Consider the following 20323-nt stretch of genomic DNA (forward strand, 5'->3'; position numbering starts at 1 on the left):
TAAAACTCAATCAATTTGACCAAAGAAATGCTGGAGTGTTTGGGGTAATTTTTCAGGCATACAACTTATAAGTAGTGTAACTTGTAGCTTGAGGGTTTAAATGCAAAACCTCCAACATGGGCCTCAAGCATCACTGTTCACTAATAGCACTGGTCTTTTCATATGAGACAAGAAGACCTTTTTGGCCTCACTAGGCTACATGTCCTGGATGTAACTGACAATCCTGCACCCACATTGCATACTTCCGGCTACATTCCGACTAGACTGTATCCTGCCTCGCTCAATACAATTGCATAGACCAAGGCTGGATACAGTCTAATCGGAATGTAACCGCATGCATGCAAATCGCATACGTGCAGTCATGCCCCCCTCTCCCAGCGTCAGCAGTGGAGAATCTTCACAGCGCACAGCGTGTAGTGAGGATTCACAAGTCTGCAGTCACATAGAGTTATATATATATATATATATATATATATATATATATATATATATATATATATATATATATATATATATATATATATATATATATATATATATGGATCAAAAAAGGAAGCAGCACTCCATTTTCAAAGCAAGTGTAGGATTTATTCAAATCCACATGTCAGTGCGACGTTTCAGCTCTATTGAGCTTTTCTCAAGCAGTGGATACAGGTTCCTTAGTGCATATATATAGTCCTCAACATCCTTAATTACAGCCATTTGTGCTTAATTATAATAAAGTGCATCTGTGCAATTGTGCATTCAATGTGTAAACATTAGCGGCCATGCCGTTCTTACCGCTGCAGGAGCATGTTACTGGTGGAGGACGCCATTACTTCTTGTCAGCGTTCATAAATATCTATTGCGCATGTCTACTACTTAGTTGAACTGCAGGTCAAATAGATAAACTTGGCGCATGCACAATAGCGCTAAACTTCGCCATTTTCTTGTAGACATAGTTCCTAGAGCTCCAAGTGTATATAGACAAGCGAGATGGGCGTATTAGTGTGCTATCATGTTAATTAGGGAGTATGTAGGTGAGCACAACTGTGTCAAATGACACCACCTATAAATTACACATACCCAATACCGCTACTATTCAGCCTAAGTACCATATTTATTATTATAATTACTGGCACCATCTGTGTCCTATATGGACAATGGTCCATGTCAGTATATATATAGAAATGCAAAAAATCGCCATTGGGACATTATGACCACTATCCTGATGCTGCGAGTATAGCCTTACGCAGGCCACCCCTCGCAGGTCAGATAGCATTCAATCGTGGGCAAGTCAAACCACTACGGTCAGGCTGTCCACAGTCTGAATTGCTATATGATAGTGAAGTGTCCCGGGGTATTACCAATCTCCTATCCAACACATGTGTTGGATAGGAGATTGGTAATACGCCGGGACACTTCACTATCATATAGCAATTCAGACTGTGGACAGCCTGACCGTAGTGGTTTGACTTGCCCACGATTGAATGCTATCTGACCTGCGAGGGGTGGCCTGCGTAAGGCTATACTCGCAGCATCAGGATAGTGGTCATAATGTCCCAATGGCGATTTTTTGCATTTCTATATATATACTGACATGGACCATTGTCCATATAGGACACAGATGGTGCCAGTAATTATAATAATAAATATGGTACTTAGGCTGAATAGTAGCGGTATTGGGTATGTGTAATTTATAGGTGGTGTCATTTGACACAGTTGTGCTCACCTACATACTCCCTAATTAACATGATAGCACACTAATACGCCCATCTCGCTTGTCTATATACACTTGGAGCTCTAGGAACTATGTCTACAAGAAAATGGCGAAGTTTAGCGCTATTGCGCATGCGCCAAGTTTATCTATTTGACCTGCAGTTCAACTAAGTAGTAGACATGCGCAATAGATATTTATGAACGCTGACAAGAAGTAATGGCGTCCTCCACCAGTAACATGCTCCTGCAGCGGTAAGAACGGCATGGCCGCTAATGTTTACACATTGAATGCACAATTGCACAGATGCACTTTATTATAATTAAGCACAAATGGCTGTAATTAAGGATGTTGAGGACTATATATATGCACTAAGGAACCTGTATCCACTGCTTGAGAAAAGCTCAATAGAGCTGAAACGTCGCACTGACATGTGGATTTGAATAAATCCTACACTTGCTTTGAAAATGGAGTGCTGCTTCCTTTTTTGATCTTTATTGAATGTGGACGACCAGTGGACAGGTTGCCTGGAGGCTCTGCACCCGGAGATAAGTTATACCAGTGTGCTGTTCCTTTTATACTATATATATATATATATATATATAAGTTATATTTAACAGTACAAATTAGATCAATGTCAGCTTAATATACTGATTTTGGGGGGGATCAGTTGATCACATAATATGTATCGGGGTGTCCCAACGTGAGAAGTCAAGACATACAGGTCTGGTAGTGGTTTAATCCCCTCTACCTTTTGAGAACACATTCATGCTCATAAGAGACAAGCACGCATATTAATGTTGGTCATAGAGAATAACTGGCAGCTGAACATAATATTCAGCCAACAGCAGTCTACAATGGTTGATCAGCCTTACTCCTCAAGCAGCATGGCACACTTAGGCCATGTTCACACTTTGCGTTTTTTACCGCGGAACCGCGGCGATTTTGATGCTGCGGGTCCGCAGCAGTTTCCATAGCGTTTCCATTTACATGTAAACCCTATGGAAACCGCAAACCGCTGTGCACATGCTGCGGGAAAAACCGCGCAGAAACGCAGCGGTTTAAAACCCGCAGCATGTCACTTCTTTGTGCAGAATCGCTGCGATTCTGCACCCATAGGAATGCATTGAACTGCTTACTTCCCGCATGGGGCTGTGCCCATGTTGCGGGAAGTAAGCGGCTAATGTGCGGGTGGTACCCGGGGTGGAGGAGAGGAGACTCTCCTCCAGGCCCTGGGAAGCATGAATAGTGTAAAAAAAAGAATTAAAATAAAAAATCATGTTATACTCGCTCCTCAGGGCTGCACGCGGCCGGCCGGTCAGAGTTGCTGTGCGAACAGGACCTGCGGTGACGTCGCGGTCACATGACCGTGACGTCGCGGTCACATGACCGTGACGTCACAAAGGGTCCTTCTCGCACATCATCTTTGGAACCGGACCGCCGGGTGCAGCGCCGAGGAGATCCGGACATCAGAGGGTGAGTATAACCAATTTTTATTATTTTTACCATTACTATTGATGCTGCATATTGCTGCATATGCAGCCTCAATAGTATAGGCGGAAACCCGCAGCGGAAACCGTGGAACAAACCGCAATAAATCTGCAGGGATAACCGCAGCGGTTTTGCCCTGCAGATTTATCAAATCCGCTGCGGGAGAACCCGCAGAGGGACGCCGCAAAGTGTGAACATGGCCTTAAAGGGAATGAATAATCAGAAAATGACCTATTGGCTACATTGACTGCAAAAGACTTGCTCTGAATATTTTACTTGTACAGGAGCTTTCTAGGTATGCTCTGATCTGGGCAAAAGTCATTGGACTGGGAGGGGGAGCAAATGAGCTATGACCATAATCTATTGTGAATGGAGAATCTTGTGTTATCTACTGTATATAGAGGTGTTAACTTTCATTGTAATTCTGTATGTGATGATAATGAGACTTCTGAAGTCATTTGTACAGGACAGGAAGTATGAGTCCAATAGGTAAAGTGGCTAGTGTGAAAACTGCAAGTTTTTGTATATAGGTATATAGATAGTGATAGAGTATTGAAAAATAATATAAAAATCTATTTAACACAAAAAACTGATTCAACAGGTAACATTTTGCTGATACATTCCCTTTTTAAGAAACAGTAAGATCTTGAAGTTCTAAGCAAGACTCTAAGGGTATGTGCACACGTAAGAATTTCTTGCGGAAAATTCCTGAAGAAAACCGAACATTTTCTGCAAGAAATCTGCATGAGTTTTTTCCGGAGCTTTCCCAATGCATTATATAGCAGGAAAAATGCAAAAAACGCAAAATTAATGAACATGCTGCGTTTTTTACCGTGATGCGTTTTTTTTTTGCGGAAAAAACGCATCATGTGCACAAAAATTGCAGAATGCATTTTAACTGATAGGATGCATATGTATGCGTTTTTTATCGCGTTTTTAAAGCAAAAAAAAGCAAAAAAAACCTGTAAAAACCGCAATGTGTGCACACAGTCTAAATGTCAACAATGAAGTGCTGCAAAAGGCAAGCAAGTAAAATATATTAAGGCATATTATACTGGTTTGAGAGAATACAGCATTGTGCCTGTATAAAAGTTGCTATTATTGCAAACTACTTTAACCCTTCAAAGGCATCTTATACAGCTCCCAGTTAATTTATTTCTGAAATGTGAAACATATTTGGGGGTCACAATTATTGATAGATTCTGGTGTCATCTTTGTAAATGCATCGTTGTTGCACCATAGCACTGATCAGGTAATGCATTAAGTATATTAGTTGCACATTCTTTTGACGTACATATGGCAGATAAATGACCCCAGGCAATATTCAGTATTCAAAGCAATTTCCTTTATCCTTCATCTTAAGCATCAGATTACCTGTAGACTATCCAGGATAACCCGAAGAGACTGAACTTGTCTGCGCACAGCTCCTGAGATACGCTCATATGTAGCAGCATCATACTCACTCATTTGAATTTCCTTCAACCTATAGGCAAAATTATACACAGAAAATGTTTTATTTAATAAAAAAATGTACAGACATGAAATAGAAACAGAATCTAAACATAAAGAGCACCCATTGTTTTAATGTTTATCTCATAAATCAAAAGTGCATGTGAAAAAAAGAAAAGTTGTAATATATCTTAATTAAAGAAATCTGCTTCTTTCTCCACCAGTACTGATCATTAATTCTCGAAATTCACAGGTGGAATCTAAGGGGTTCTCCGTGTGGAGAGTGACATGCCTAGCCTGGCATGTCAGACTGAGAATTATACGTCATGGGAAATTAAATATGCAAATTGCCTCTTCAAAGAGGAAGAGGACTTGAACTCTAGTGCCACCTACTAGAAGTAGCAATCCTAGAAGTCAATATTGACCCTTTAACGCAGACCGGGGCAAGTTGCGGCCCGCGGGCCGCATCCGGCCCGCCTGATGATTTTAAACGGCCCACCAGCTAGCTGTCACTTCGGACAGCCGCCCCCGGCACCGCTCGGCCAGCCGCCAGACGCTTCTGAGGAGTACCGCTGGCGGCTGGAGTGAAGGCCTGAGCTCATACGCATCGGCCCTGTACTTTACGTGCAATGTGAGCAGCAGAGTCGGGTTGAAGATCGGTGGCGGCGCCATCTTCCCTGAGGCCGCGCATGCACAGATGGAGTGCTCTGCTTCACGGGGCTTCAGGAAAATGGCCGCGGGAGGCTGCACGTGCGCAGATGGAGATCGCGGTGGCCATTTTCCTGAAGCCGAGTTTGCAGATTTAGATCTCGGCTTCAGGAAAATGGCCGCCGCGATCTCCATCTGCGTACGCGCGGCCTCGGGAAGATGGCCACCGCCACCGATATTCAACCCGACGCCACCGATATTCAACCCGGCTCTGCTGCTCACATTGCATTCCGGGCCGCTGGATCACCTCACCGGTGGAAGGGACCCTGCGCACGCCATGCCGCACCTCTGCCGTCGCCACACCACTGCTGCAACCCCACCATGGACACCAGGCCGTGGCGTCGCCCACCTAAGCAGGAAGGGACCCTGCTCAAGTGAACGCCACACCGCATCACCCCACCTCTGCCGACACCATGCCTCCTGTGAGCCTGCTCTGCCACCGCCAGCCTTCAGGTAAGATACTGTTAATTCGGACAATAAGACGGACCCCCATCTTATAAAAAATCTTTTTTTCTGCAATTTTCACCCCAAATTTGGGGTGCGCGTTATGGTCCGGTGCGTCTTATAGTCCGAAAAATACGGTAATTATATTAGTCCGGCCCTCTAAAACCATCCCAATTTCTCATGCGGCCCCATGGCAAAATTAATTGCCCACCCCTGCTTTAACAAGTCTTGCTATATGACTTAGGATAAAGGCCAAACCAGAATCTCAATTTGTAGACACTGTTTTGAATCAGAATTCAAGGCCTCTTCCTCTCTGAAGAGGGAATTTGCCTAGTTCACAGGTAACATCTGTAGTTAGTGAAGACAGATTGTTACATTACGGAGATAGATGATGACAGATGCTCCCGATAGGAGCTCACAGACGCACAAAGAGGACTTAAAAATCCTCCAGAAAATTGACAAAAAAATCACAGAGAAAAAAAGCAGAGATGGTTACCTGCTGAAGCCTCCAAACAATTGCACCAGCAGGGCGCATCGGACCTGATTAATGATGGCAACAACACAGGTGCAAAAAATACCGATGAAACAACAACTTTCAATCCAGTATTGGTTGTTTGGCATTAGTGCACAAAGAGATAAGCGATAATAGTCTGTATGTGGCATTGTTCACACAAGCAATGCAGAGCATCTGGTCTACAGCCTATTACTAACGCACATACATGCGAGCTGCCCAATGCTACAAAATGCATGCTGTGTGAATAGAGGCCTACAGTTTACAGAGCCATCTTGGTCCGACTGCGCTCCCGATAGGATTTTATATAGCTGGAGGGGCTCTGTTCCTCCCTTCTCCATACAAATCTTATTAGTAGCAACTGACATCTCCTATCTCAGTAAAGGGGTTCTCTGAGAAATGTAAGAAATTAATACAATAATACCCATGTAAATATTAAACATTTTTCTAAAAGGTATGCCATATTTACAACACTGTCAGGATTTTAACCCCTTCACCCCCAAGGGTGGTTTGCACGTTAATGACCAGGCCAATTTTTACAATTCTGACCACTGTCCCTTTATGAGGTTATAACTCTGGAACGCTTCAACGGATCCGGATGATTCTGACACTGTTTTCTCGTCACATATTGTACTTCATGATAGTGGTAACATTTCTTTGATATTACCTGCGTTTATTTGTGAAAAAAACGGACATTTGGCGAAAATTTTGAAAATTTCACAATTTTCCAACTTTGAATTTTTATGCCCTTAAATCACAGAGATATGTCACACAAAATACTTAATAAGTAACATTTCCCACATGTCTACTTTACATCAGCACAATTTTGGAACCAAAATTTTTTTTGTTAGGGAGTTATAAGGGTTAAAAGTTGACCAGCAATTTCTCATTTTTACAACACCATTTTTTTTTTAAGGACCACATCTCATTTGAAGTCATTTTGAGGGGTCTATATGATAGAAAATACCCAAGTGTGACACAATTCTAAAAACGGCACCCCTCAAGGTGCTCAAAACCACATTCAAGAAGTTTATTAACCCTTCAGGTGTTTCACAGGAATTTTTGGAATGTTTAAATAAAAATGAACATTTAACTTTTTTTCACAAAAAATTTACTTCAGCTCAAATTTGTTTTATTTTACCAAGGGTAACAGGAGAAAATGGACCCCAAAAGATGTTGTACAATTTGTCCTGAGTACGCCGATACCCCATATGTGGGGGTAAACCACTGTTTGGGTGCATGGGAGAGCTCGGAAGGGAAGGAGCGCCGTTTGACTTTTCAATGCAAAATTGACAGGAATTGAGATGGGACGCCATGTTGTGTTTGGAGAGCCCCTGATGTGCCTAAACATTGAAACCCCCCACAAGTGACACCATTTTGGAAAGTAGACCACCTAAGGAACTTATCTAGAGGTGTGGTGAGAACTTTGACCCACCAAGTGCTTCACAGAAGTTTATAATGCAGAGCCGTAAAAATTAAACAAAAATTGTTTCCCACAAAAATTATTTTTTAGCCCCCAGTTTTGTATTTTCCCGAGGGTAACAGGAGAAATTGGACCCCAAAAGTTGTTGTCCAATTTGTCCTGAGTACGCTGATACCCCATATGTGGGGGGGAACCACTGCTTGGGCGCATGGGAGGGCTCGGAAGGGATCGAGCGCCATTTGGAATGCTGACTTAGATGGAATGGTCTGCAGGCGTCACATTCCGTTTGCAGAGCCCCTAATGTACCTAAACAGTAGAAACCCCCCACAAGTGACACCATTTTGGAAAGTAGACCCCCTAAGGAACTCATCTAGATGTGTTGTGAGAGCTTTTAACCCCCAAGTGTTTCACTACAGTTTATAACGCAGAGCCGTGCAAATAAAAAATATTTTTTTTCCACAAAAATTATTTTTTAGCCCCCAGTTTTGTATTTTCCCAAGGGTAACAGGAGAAATTGGACCCCAAAAGTTGTTCTCCAATGTGTTCCGAGTACGCTGATACCCCATATGTTGGGGTAAATCCCTGTTTGGGCGCACGGGAGAGCTCGGAAGGGGAGGAGCACTGTTTTACTTTTTCAACGCAGAATTGGCTGGAATTGAGATCGGACGCCATGTCGCGTTTGGAGAGCCCCTGATGTGCCTAAACAGTGGAAACCCCCCAATTATAACTGAAACCCTAATCCAAACACACCCCTAACCCTGATCCCAACGGTAACCCTAACCACACCTCTAACCCAGACACACCCCTAACCCTAATCCCAACCCTATTCCCAACCGTAAATGTAATCCAAACCCTAACCCTAACTTTTGCCCCAATTCTAACCCTAACTGTAGCCTTAACCCTAGCCTCAACCCTAACCCTAGCCCTAACCCTAGCCCTAACCCTAGCCCTAATGGGAAAATAAAAATAAATACATTTTTTAAATTTTTTTATTTTTTCCTAACTAAATGGGTGATGAAGGGGGGTTTGATTTACTTTTATAGTGGGTTTTTTAGCGGATTTTTATGATTGGCAGCCGTCACACACTGAAAGACGCTTTTTATTGCAAAAAATAGTTTTTGCGTTACCACATTTTGAGAGCTATAATTTTTCCATATTTGAGTCCACAGAGTCATGTGAGGTCTTGTTTTTTACGGGACGAGTTGACGTTTTTATTGGTAACATGTTGGGGCACGGGAGATTTTTTTATTGCTTTTTATTCCGATTTTTGTGAGGCAGGATGACCAAAAACCAGCTATTCATGAATTTCTTTTGGGGGAGGCGTTTATACCGTTCCGCGTTTGGTAAAATTGATAAAGCAGTTTTATTCTTTGGGTCAGTACGATTACAGCGATACCTCATTTCTATCATTTTTTTAATGTTTTGGCGCTTTTATACGATAAAAACTATTTTATAGAAAAAATAATTATTTTGGCATCGCTTTATTCTGAGGACTATAACTTTTTTATTTTTTCTCTTATAATGCTGTATGGCAGCTTGTTTTTTGCGGGACAAGATGACGTTTTCAGCGGTACCATGGTTATTTATATCCGTCTTTTTGATCGCGTGTTATTCCACTTTTTGTTTGGCGGTATGAGAATAAAGCGTTGTTTTTTGCCTCTTTTTTTTTTTTTTTTTTTACGGTGTTCACTGAAGGGGTTAACTAGTGATATAGTTTTATAGGTGGGGTCGTTACGGACGCGGTGATACTAAATGTGTGTACTTTTTTTTACACATATGGAGGGGGGGGGGGTGTGTTTGGGAACATCACAGATCGCTGATCTGACAGTTTGCACAGCACTCTGTCAGATCACCGATCTGAGTTCCAGTGCTGCAGGCTTACCAGAGCCTGGTCTGCACCCGGAAGTAATCCCTGCAGGACCTGGATGCAGCCCCGCGGCCATTTTGGATCCGGGGCCTGCAGGGATAGGGGGTAAGAGACGCTTGGAGCATCACATCGCGTTGCTCCGAGGGTCTCAGGGAAGCACGCAGGGAGCCCCCTCCCTGCGCGATGCTTCCCTGTACCGCCGGCACACCGCGATCATGTTTGAGCGCGGTGTGCCAGGGGTTAATGTGTCGGGGGCGGTCCGTGACCGCTCCTGGCACATAGTGTCGGATGTCAGCTGCGATAGGCAACTGACACCCGGCCGCGCTCCCCCCGTGAGCGCGGCTGATCGCGCTGGACGTACTATTCCGTCCTTGGGAATTAGGGCCCACCCCACATGGACGGAATAGTACGTCCAATGGCAGAAAGGGGTTAAAGATCAAAGTAAAAAAGGGGGAGAAGCCAGCGCAGCTTGTGGTCAGAACGCAAAACAAAGTGCACATGCACATATTGATTTCTAACTTGAGTTTCAAAAATGAGACATTTAGCAAACAATTAATCAATTCTTTGAGCCACCCCACCACTTCACGGCATTCTCATAATAGGGGATTTTAAAGATGACAACTGCCATCAATCACAACCTGTCCTAAATTTCAGAAGCAATAAAACGGTCATGCTTCCTGACATTAATATTCATTTTCGGTCAGCTAAAGAAACATATTTATCTTCTTCTTTAGTCCGGCTCAGCTCCACTCAGTGTCCTGTGAGGTTGACTGAACAAGGGAATGTGCGTTCACGGTGGCTGATGGACCATACGGATGGACGCTGCTCTGGCGTTACCTCTGTCTTAAGCAGATGTTCTTCACGCAGCCCGTCATACTGCATGTCCTCTGAAATCTAGGATGGGTTGGGATTGGTGGTAGCTGCCATCTTTGGAATTCTTACAGAGTGCAGTAGATAAAGGATACTTTTTTTTTTTTACTAAATAAAGGTATTTATACAATGTTGACTATTTAAATGTGTACTATTTATATTATTTAAATTTATTAGATTTAACCCCTTTAACATAACAATCTGTCTTCACCGAATACAGATATTACCCATGAACTGAAATTTTTTTTAAAGAAATAATCAGTCTCGATAGCTAAAGAAGCAAATTTCTTTGATAAGATATATTACAAAGTTGCTTATTCTCATGTGTACTTTTCAAAAACGGGCATCACAAAGGAGCTGACATGTTCTTTTTAACAACCTTTGTGCCCTCCTGACGGCATATGAGGGAAGCTCCTGCTGCAAACAAATGACTTACAAGAAAACAGAAGATTGTGAGCAGGAGAAAGAAGAAAGAATGGCAAATCTCCTGAGATACACAGACAACATGTCTTCATATGTTTCTCAAATGTTAGAATAAAAGACTAGATGCAAAATCTGCTTTAGTAAGGAGCAAGCACTACATTTCACACAGATTATGTGAATGGGACATAAAAGATTCCACTGAAACACATTGGCAGTTGAGTTTGTGCAGATACTGTCCACATTTAGGCACACAATAGGCACACATCCAACTGACAAAAAGAATGAAAACATCCAGTTGTCAATTTATTCTCACATTCCCTGGAGGAAGAGCAGATGATCATCAAAATGCAGAGTTCTAAAAGAAGCCTCCGAATTGTAGTCTCATGGGGAATGCGTGTATTGTCTAGAACAGATGGGTCATGAGAGGTGACAGGTCCTCATTTATGTCATCACCGGGGCATATGTTACCTTTGTTTAAAGGCTTTCTCTGCCATTTCTCTTGCCGCTCGCTTTACTTGCTCGGGGACAGCATCTTTTTCAGCTTGTGACACCTGGTAGACTTTGTGTCCTGCATCCAGACGATACGGACCTCCCTTTCCACCCAATCCGGCAGTGTCCCTGCCACCTGGGAAATAATATCAATTTTCATTCTTTTGATTAGTTATTTTATTTAATTTCATAAGGATAAGATTTCAGGCTTTCACAATCATCTCTACTAGGGTTTGGGGGTCCAGTACAATAATAATGATATATTGTTTTATAGCATGAAACATTTCTCGGATAATCACATGAGCATAGAATAATACAGGATAAATATGAGGGACGTTTATTTCTCCTTTATTTCTTATTGATGATAACACAAGTTCTGCTGATGTCAGAAACTCTCTTATATAATGACAAGCATTAGTTTCTGCCTGTCTTCTACAGGAAAGCATTAAGGTACCTTCACATTAAGCGACGCTGCAGCGATAGCGACAACGATGCCGATCGCTGCAGCGTCGCTGTTTGGTCGCTGGAGAGCTGTCACACAGACCGCTCTCCAGCGACCAACGATGCCGAGGCCCCCGGGTAACCAGGGTAAACATCGGGTTGCTAAGCGCAGGGCCGCGCTTAGTAACCCGATGTTTACCCTGGTTACCAGCGTAAAATGTAAAAAAAACAAACAGTACATACTTACATTCGCGTCCCCCGGCGTCCGCTTCCTGCACTGACTGAGCGCCGGCCCTAACAGCAGAGCGGTGACGTCACCGCTGTGCTGTACTTTCACTTTATGGCGCTCAGTCAGTGTGGGAAGCGGACGCCGGGGGATGCGAAGGTGAGTATGTACTGTTTGTTTTTTTTACATTTTACACTGGTAACCAGGGTAAACATCGGGTTACTAAGCGCGGCCCTGCGCTTAGTAACCCGATGTTTACCCTTGTTACCAGTGTAAAACATTGCTGGTATCGTTGCTTTTGGTGTCAAACACGACGATACATGCCGGTCTGACGACCAAATAAAGTTCTGAACTTTGTTCAACGACCAGCGATATCACAGCAGGATCCTGATCGCTGCTGCGTGTCAAACTAAACGATATCGCTATCAACGTCACAGATCACTAGCGATATCGTTTAGTGTGAAGGTACCTTTAGCTGTCCATGAACATGTTATCTTTTCACGTGTGTGAAGCCAAATTATGTTATACCCACAGGCAGATGTATTATCCTACATCGCATACATGTGTGAAAAGAGCACAGTAAATGATTGACAGCCATGTGCCATGAATCTGTAGGCTGCACACTATCTGCACCTTGGTGAACGCAAACAGGAGGAATCCTGAAGTAAATTAATTCTTGACCTTTCCTTTGACCCTCACAATGTGAACACTAATAATAAGCATGTGTCAACACAAATTCTAGGGAATTGCTAGGTAGGACTGTCATGTTTTCCTCAAAAGTTCACATAGGTGTCATAATACATGGTTATATTGGAATGATGAAAACCTCTCAGATGTAGAAGACAGATTCCTTGTCCCAGCTCTCCGACCTCTGAGGCCCACGGCAGAGTGATGGCTGGATGTTCTAAAGAAGACCTCAAAACCTTTGAAGCGTTCTACCACTTTAATTTGTGAAAGCATAGGTTGTTGCCCTTGTCCGTCTCCCCCTCCTCAACCCCCATCAGCTCACAAGTGGGATAACCTGTGAACTAGGACAACTATTACTGATAAATAATGGATACCGTATTTTTCGGACTATAGGACGCACCGGACTACAAGGTGCACCCAGGTTTTAGAGGTGGAAAATAGGGAAAAAAATATTTGAAGCAAAAAAAATGTGGTAAAATATTTAATAACATAAATAACATACTATTATATGTGGTGTTATTATATATAATAGTATGTTATTATGTTGGAAGCTGCGGGACCAGTGTGGTGTCTGTGAAGTACGATATGAAGACACTGGAGGGTGAGTATAAGGGCTCTGGCGCCGGCACTTTGGAGCGGAGCTGTGCAGCTCCATGTGTTCCTATGCGGCCGCACGCTCCGCTCTGGAGTGCCGGCTCCACAGCTTGGTTTCCACATGCGAGATACGGACGTGTGCCTCGCATGTGGAAATGAGCCCTAAGAATGGGTGCACAGGGCTTATAGTGAAAGCACCACTCCAGCACTGCAAAATAACACTGGAGTGCTGCTTTAAAATCCCATGGGAGAACTATAACTCCCAGCATGTCCTGCAGATCCTATGACATGCTGGGAGTTATAGTTCACCAAAGGAGTGGCAAAGTGCTTTATTGTGTTTTGTAAAGACTGACCTCTTAATTGTGGCAGCCAGCCACACTGTGGTGAGGTAAAAGCTGGAGCATCCCATGGCTGCACACACACAGAGCCCTCCCTGTTGTTGTTGCCTTTCCACAGCGCAGGACATAAGAGGAAGCTGCAGATTCTAGGTGGGAGTCTGAAGGACCTATGATGATGTCAGAAGAGGGAGGGCTCTGAGCTGCCATGTGATGCTCCAGCCCGCCCACTCCTGACATCACACAGGTCCTCCTGCACAGCACTCGTCCAGCACAGGCAGGTATGCAGCGATCTCCTGGCCCCTGCTGCTGCCTCCTCCTCCCCCGGACACACAGATTCTCCCCGGAATCAGTGCTGGGGAAACTGTGTGTCGCTGCTTAAGTGCAGTATTCATTTGCTGCTCCCTGCTCACCGCTCAGCTGATCGGTGGGCGGGGAGCCGCTAATGAATATTCACTGCACTTAATCAGCGGGGCCATGTGGTTTCCACAGCAGCTGATTCCGGACATCCTGAAGTGGGATAACAGTGCGATCCCACTCGCTGCTGCCCCCCTCCCCACATGCTACATCCGTACTATAAGATGCACCCACACTTTCCTCCCAAATTTGGAGGAAAAAAAGTGCGTCTTATAGTCGGAAAAATACGGTATATTATAAAGGTGGGTAAGTGTTCTAAATGGCTAATATAGTTGGTCAGTTGATCTTTGAATATATTTAAGTAGCACGCTCTTACATTTGGATTTATCTTACCCTTTAGAATGTTAAGTAGAGTTACATTTAAGGGTTAATTTTCCTTTATTTTTATAATACAAAATTATAGATTTAATAATTTGCCACATGCAGACTGCTACTTTTACTCTGTGCATCTCCCATTCTATACAGGGTACTTGTGGTCACTTCAATATAATATTACAGAGGGATTCTCCCATATCAAAATAAGGGTTTATTCATACGTCACAGTTGTTGCCAAAATGTACAAATGTAAAATCTTAGAAAATTGCCTCAAGAAACATAACAAACACAATTATAATTTTTTTTTTTTACTTAAAGAGGCCAGTTTTGCTCTTACTTTATTCCCTCTGCTTCCTTGATTATTCCAGCTTTTGTCCTTTTGTTCCTTAAAGGTGTATGTATACCCATCTCCAAGATCTTATCCCAATTTGTAGTAGGTGTAATAATAATAATAATAATAATAATAATAATAATAATAATAATATTATAAGCAAATACCTCCAATTAAAAATGTAGTATGGTTCTTCTGATAAGCTATGTCACTTTCCCCATGTAGTGCACTGCATTACCTTAGGTATCCAAGATTACAGCCACTAGTAACTAACTGTAGCACTACTGCTCACGCCCCTGCATGGTGTCCCCTTCTCCCTCCATGCAAGGACGCCGGCTCACTCACTACCTCGGCGCAGTCCCCGGTGTGCTGATGCTCCCTGTAACTTCCTGGTCCTGTGAGCACGACACAGTTCTAGTGGCGTGCCTAGCATGCGCGCTCCTCTATTCTTAAGCTTGTTGGTGAGAGGCATTTAGTATAATGTTGTGCACTTGCAAGATGGCTCCCAGCCAATAGCATCTTGTATATCAGACTCCCTCACCCCTAGGGAGTTGCCAAGCAATGTGTAGAATCATTAATTAGTAAGGTGTACTACTAGTGAGTTGTGAGGTCCCCTGGTGCCGATGCGGCCAGTGTCCTGAAACTGTATCCCTGATCCCAGTGTGACCAGTCCTCTATCCGAAGTCCCCTAGTCCCGGTGTGGCCAGTCTTGTATCCGTAGTCCCCCGGGTCCCAGAGCGGCCATTGCCTGAACCTTCACCCCTGGTGTCGGAGTGGGCAGTTCCTTAATCTTGTCTTCCGGTCCCAGAGCAGCCAGTGCCTGAACCTTGTTCCCTGGTTTCAGCAGGTACAATACCAGGCTATGCCCAGGAGTGATACCTGGTGGCTACCTGCAGCCCAGTCTGTCTCCACCATCAGGAGCTCCAGTGAACACCAGGTAGCCGCTTAGCTACGCTCTTTCCTGGGCACGCCTGGCCGTGGCACAGTGGGTCTTACAAATCCACATGCGCCACAGTTGGATGTAACCAATTAACCATCACTATATGAGTGGTTGTAACCATGAATATCTTGGCTACTGCAATGCCATGCATGCAGAAAGCTACTTAGCGTATCAGGAAAACGATACCACATTTCTAATTGGAGGGATTTGAGAATATTAAAATTTTTACACCTACTACATATTGGGATAAGATCTTGGACATGGGAATACTCCTTTAATTCTTCCATATAGTTCTAGAGATATCAGTAATTATAATTAGTACTATTTTTTATCGCCTTTACCAAAGAGGCATGGATGGCTCACAGGGTAATAATGCACAACAGCCAAAAGACACAACCCCCCCACCCCCGAGAATCCTGTTAGCCCCTTTATTGTCCTTTCCCCTTCTAAATACCATACAAATTAATACTATCTCTGTAAAAGTTAGGGAAGCAGCGGGAATAAAGTAAGAGCAAAAAATGGCCAAGTTTGACATGTGACGGGTCCTCTTTAAATGTTGAATTACAAATCTACCGATGTTCTTTTATTGTGTACATATCTTGAGGTATTTCATATTTGCTCCTATTACATAGGCAAAAAAGTAGCTAATTACTATTTGAGCCTTAACAGCCGACATGACATACAGCTTAAAACTGTGCAAAAGTTATCTGATGTCCCACAATGCATTGCACTCAGGTATTAAGAAATCAGCTACATTGTGTGAAATGCTTTAACTGTGAATGAAGGAGACAACCCATGTAATATAGAATGTAGACTTATACCAAATGTAGGAAAATGTTGTTCAAAAGAATAAAGCAAAAAAATGAGAATCCAAAATTATAGTAAGTCTACCATTGCTACCATTCTGGCCTAGGATCTCACCCTGTAATTATCCAGAGTGACTCAGAAAGGAAGGGAGTGGATAATGTGTATCTGTGATTTTAGAATGCATACAGTATAACCATTTGGAACTTAAGGTTATGCGCACACATTGCAGATTTGCCTGCAGAATTTTCTGCATCTCTTGCCAGAAAACGAGCGTAAAAATGTGCGCAGATTTGGTGCGGATTTTTAATGCTGATTTGTCTGTGTTTTTGTAAGCTAAATAAAGATCTATTTAACAAAAAAATAGTGATCAAATTTCTTTGTCCAACCTCTTATTTTACATACTCCATTGAAGAATAATGTTTACAAACAGACAAACCGATATAGACAAACAACTAGATGATAGATAGGTAATAGATAGATAGTAGATAGATAGATAATACCAAGGTCGATGTTTAGTAATGAACCTAATAAAATGGTACATAAATAGTTAAATTAAGACACAAAATCTGCACGCAATATCTTTAATTAAAAAAAAAAAAAAAAAAGGGAAGAAAATGGCATGAGCTCCCGCGCAATTTCCTGTGCCAGAAAGGAAAAGCAGATGTCTGTGGGCCGATGTTTCTAGCCTGGGAAAGGGTTAATATCCATGGAGCTTCCCAGGCTATGAATATCAGCCCTCAGCTGTAAAGTATATTTTGTTTTTACTGGCTATTAAAATAGGGCCCCCCCCCCAAAAAAAAAAAAAAAAAAAAAATGATGTGGGGTCCCCCTATAATTAATAGCCAGAATAGATGAGGGCTGATATTCATAGCCTAGGAAGGGGCCATGGATATTGGCCCCCCTGGCTACAAATACCAGCCCCCCCAGAAATGGCGCATCTGTAAGATGCGCCAATTCCGGCACTTAGCCTCTCACTTCCCACTGCCCTGTAGCGGTGGCATATGGGGTAATAAGGGGTTAATGTCCCCTTTGCTTGTAAGCCCAGTATACTCCCAGGAGATGTGACAGCTCTATAGGCCTCCAGTGACACACCAACAGGAGACATTGGCTCCTGCAGTGTTATCACTGAGGGCTCAATGGCCTCTCACTTTATGGCACTGCTGCGTGAGAATTTCCCCACGCAGCGGTGCCGCAAGTGACAGTATGAACTTTACTGTACTCACAGCAGCGGAAGGATACAGTGCAGAAGGATACCTTCCGTCATTGTATCACCGGAGCCCTTGGAAAGCGGTCGCATAGGCCAAAGTGACAGCTCTCCACAGGAGATTGTCGTGGATTATTAAATGGACAACATCGGATCAGGGAGTATACTGTTGGTTTATTATTTTTCAATTTTTTACAGGTCATCGAGGGCTTCAGGGATTAGCTGTATGGTGAGTATATACTGTATGTTGTATGTTCTGCTGGTCTATATGTGTGTACTGTATATGTGTGTATGTGTTTTTGGGCGGTGGATACCGCGTGCTTCCCGGTGCTGGTTAGGCGGATAGTGCGCATTATTTTTGCAGCCCAGACTGGCGGTGTATACTGTGTGGCCCCTGCTACATCCAGCAGATAGTGTCAGCTTGTGACACATTATCCTATCTCCATAGTTTGCGCCTACCCCTTGAGCACTCATTTCAGCTCATACTGGCGGTACATACCGCCTGCCTCCTGCCTTATTCAGCAGATAGTATCAGCCCGTGACACATTACCCTATCTCAGTAGCTTGTGTCTACCTCATGCGCACTATCTTATAGCCCATTCTGGCGGAATATTACTCGTGCCTCCTGCTCCATTCAGCAGTTAGTGTCACTTGCGACACACCATCGTATCCCTGCGGCTTGTGCCTACCCCTATGACCTATATATCTTCAGGCTTCTATTGATGCAATTTAATCCTACTACTCGGGGCTTCTCTAAGCATAAAAGTATATTAGCACACTGATGAAGGTCCAGTAACGACCGAAACGTTTGTATATACTGTATGTAAATAAAACCCCCACTTTGCATCACAACACTTTTGGAGTGTGCTAGTCACTTTTACCTTGCCCACTGACAAAGACATGAACAGTCTATAATTTTAAGGGTAAATCCAGAAAAATCACATTGTATAAATTATATAAATTTATTTGCATTTTGCAATGAAAAATAAGTATTTGATTCCTCTGGCAAACAAGACTTAATACTTGGTGGCAAAACCCTTGTTGGCAAGCACAGCAGTCGGACATTTTTGTAGTTGATTATTAGGCTTGCGCACATGTCAGGAGGAATTTTTGTCCACTCCTCTTTGCAGATCATCTCTAAATCATTAAGATTTTGAGGCTGTCGCTTGGCAACTCGGAGCTTCAACTCCCTCCATAAGTTTTCTATGGGATTAATGTCTGGAGACTTTCTAGGACACTCCATTAATGTGCTCCTTTTTGGGTCACTCCTTTGTTGCCTTGGCTGTATGTTTTGAGTCATTGTCTTGCTGGAAGACCCAGCCACAACCCATTTTTAATGTCTTGACAGAGAGAAGGAGGTTGTCACTCAGGATTTTACGGTACATGGCTCCATTCTTTCTCCTATTGATGCGGTGAAGTAGTCCTGTGCCCGTAGCACAGAAAGAGAAGGGCATCCACTATTTCCGGATGATCTGTTACATTCAGGGAGGCAAATCTCTGTACCTGCTTGTTGTTTCTTGTGGCAAAAAGGTCTATTTGAGGAAGACCCCACATGTCCACGATCTTCCTGAATATTTGGTGGTTCAGACACCAATCTCCTTGCCTCAATGTATGGCGGCTTAGGAAATCTGCTTTTAAATTGTCCTTGCCCTTGATATGAAGAGCAGAAAGGGATAGCAAATGACTTTCGGCTAAATCGAAAATTCTTTATGCGAAAGACATTAGGCTTTCTGATCTGGTTCCGCCGTGTCTGTTCACATAGGCGACTGCTGTGGTGTTGTCCGACATGACTTCTTTAAGTTTGATGACTCTTGTAATTCCCTTATACAGTTGTGGCCAAAAGTATTGACACCTCTGCAATTCTGTCAGATAATACTCAGTTTCTTCCTGAAAATGATTGCAATCACAAATTCTTTTATATTATTATCTTCATTTAATTTGTCTTAAAAGAAAAAACACAAAAGAGAATGAAGCAAAAAGCAAAACATTGATCATTTCACACAAAACTCCAAAAATGGGCCAGAAAAAAGTATTTGCACCCTCAGCCTAATACTTGGTTGCACAACCTTTAGCCAAAATAACTGCTCCTGGTAACCATCAATGAGTTTCTTACAATGCTCTGCTGGAATTTTAGGCCATTCTTCTTTGGCAAACTGCTCCAGGTCCCTGATATTTGAAGGGTGCCTTCTCCAAACTGCCATTTTTAGATCTCTCCACAGGTGTTCTATGGGATTCAGGTCTGGACTCATTGCTGGCCACCTTAGAAGTCTCCAGTGCTTTATCTCAAACCATTTTCAAGTGCTTTTTGAAGTGTGTTTTGGGTCATTGTCCTGCTGGAAGACCCATGACCTCTGAGGGAGACCCAGCTTTCTCACACTGGGCCCTACATTATGCTGCAAAATTTGTTGGTAGTCTTCAGACTTCATAATGCCATGCACACGGTCAAGCAGTCCAGTGCCAGAGGCAGCAAAGCAACCCCAAAACATCAGGGAACCTCCGCCATGTTAGACTGTAGGGACCATGTTCTTATCTTTGAATGCCTTTTTTTTCTCCTGTAAACTCTATGTTGATTCCTTTGCCCAAAAAGCTCTACTTTTGTCTCATCTGACCAGAGAACATTCTTCCAAAACGTTTTAGGCTTTTTCAGGTAAGTTT

General features: G+C 43.1%; 1 protein-coding gene across 4 annotated transcripts in view; it reads right to left on the reverse strand.

The window, feature by feature from the left end:
* The window catches only part of VWA8 (von Willebrand factor A domain containing 8), a 523579-nt gene that overhangs the window by 42351 nt on the left and 460905 nt on the right, over positions 1 to 20323 (reverse strand). For all 4 annotated transcript variants that reach the window (XM_077297321.1, XM_077297318.1, XM_077297319.1 and 1 more), the window contains exons 40-41: positions 11351 to 11507; positions 4562 to 4670 (exon numbers count right to left, since the gene is read on the reverse strand). In XM_077297321.1, the coding sequence (XP_077153436.1) occupies positions 4562 to 4670; positions 11351 to 11507 (266 nt within the window). The remainder of the gene's footprint in view (positions 1 to 4561; positions 4671 to 11350; positions 11508 to 20323) is intronic.

The sequence above is a fragment of the Ranitomeya variabilis genome, chromosome 3, assembly GCF_051348905.1.
Source record: "Ranitomeya variabilis isolate aRanVar5 chromosome 3, aRanVar5.hap1, whole genome shotgun sequence".
NCBI lineage: Eukaryota > Metazoa > Chordata > Amphibia > Anura > Dendrobatidae > Ranitomeya > Ranitomeya variabilis.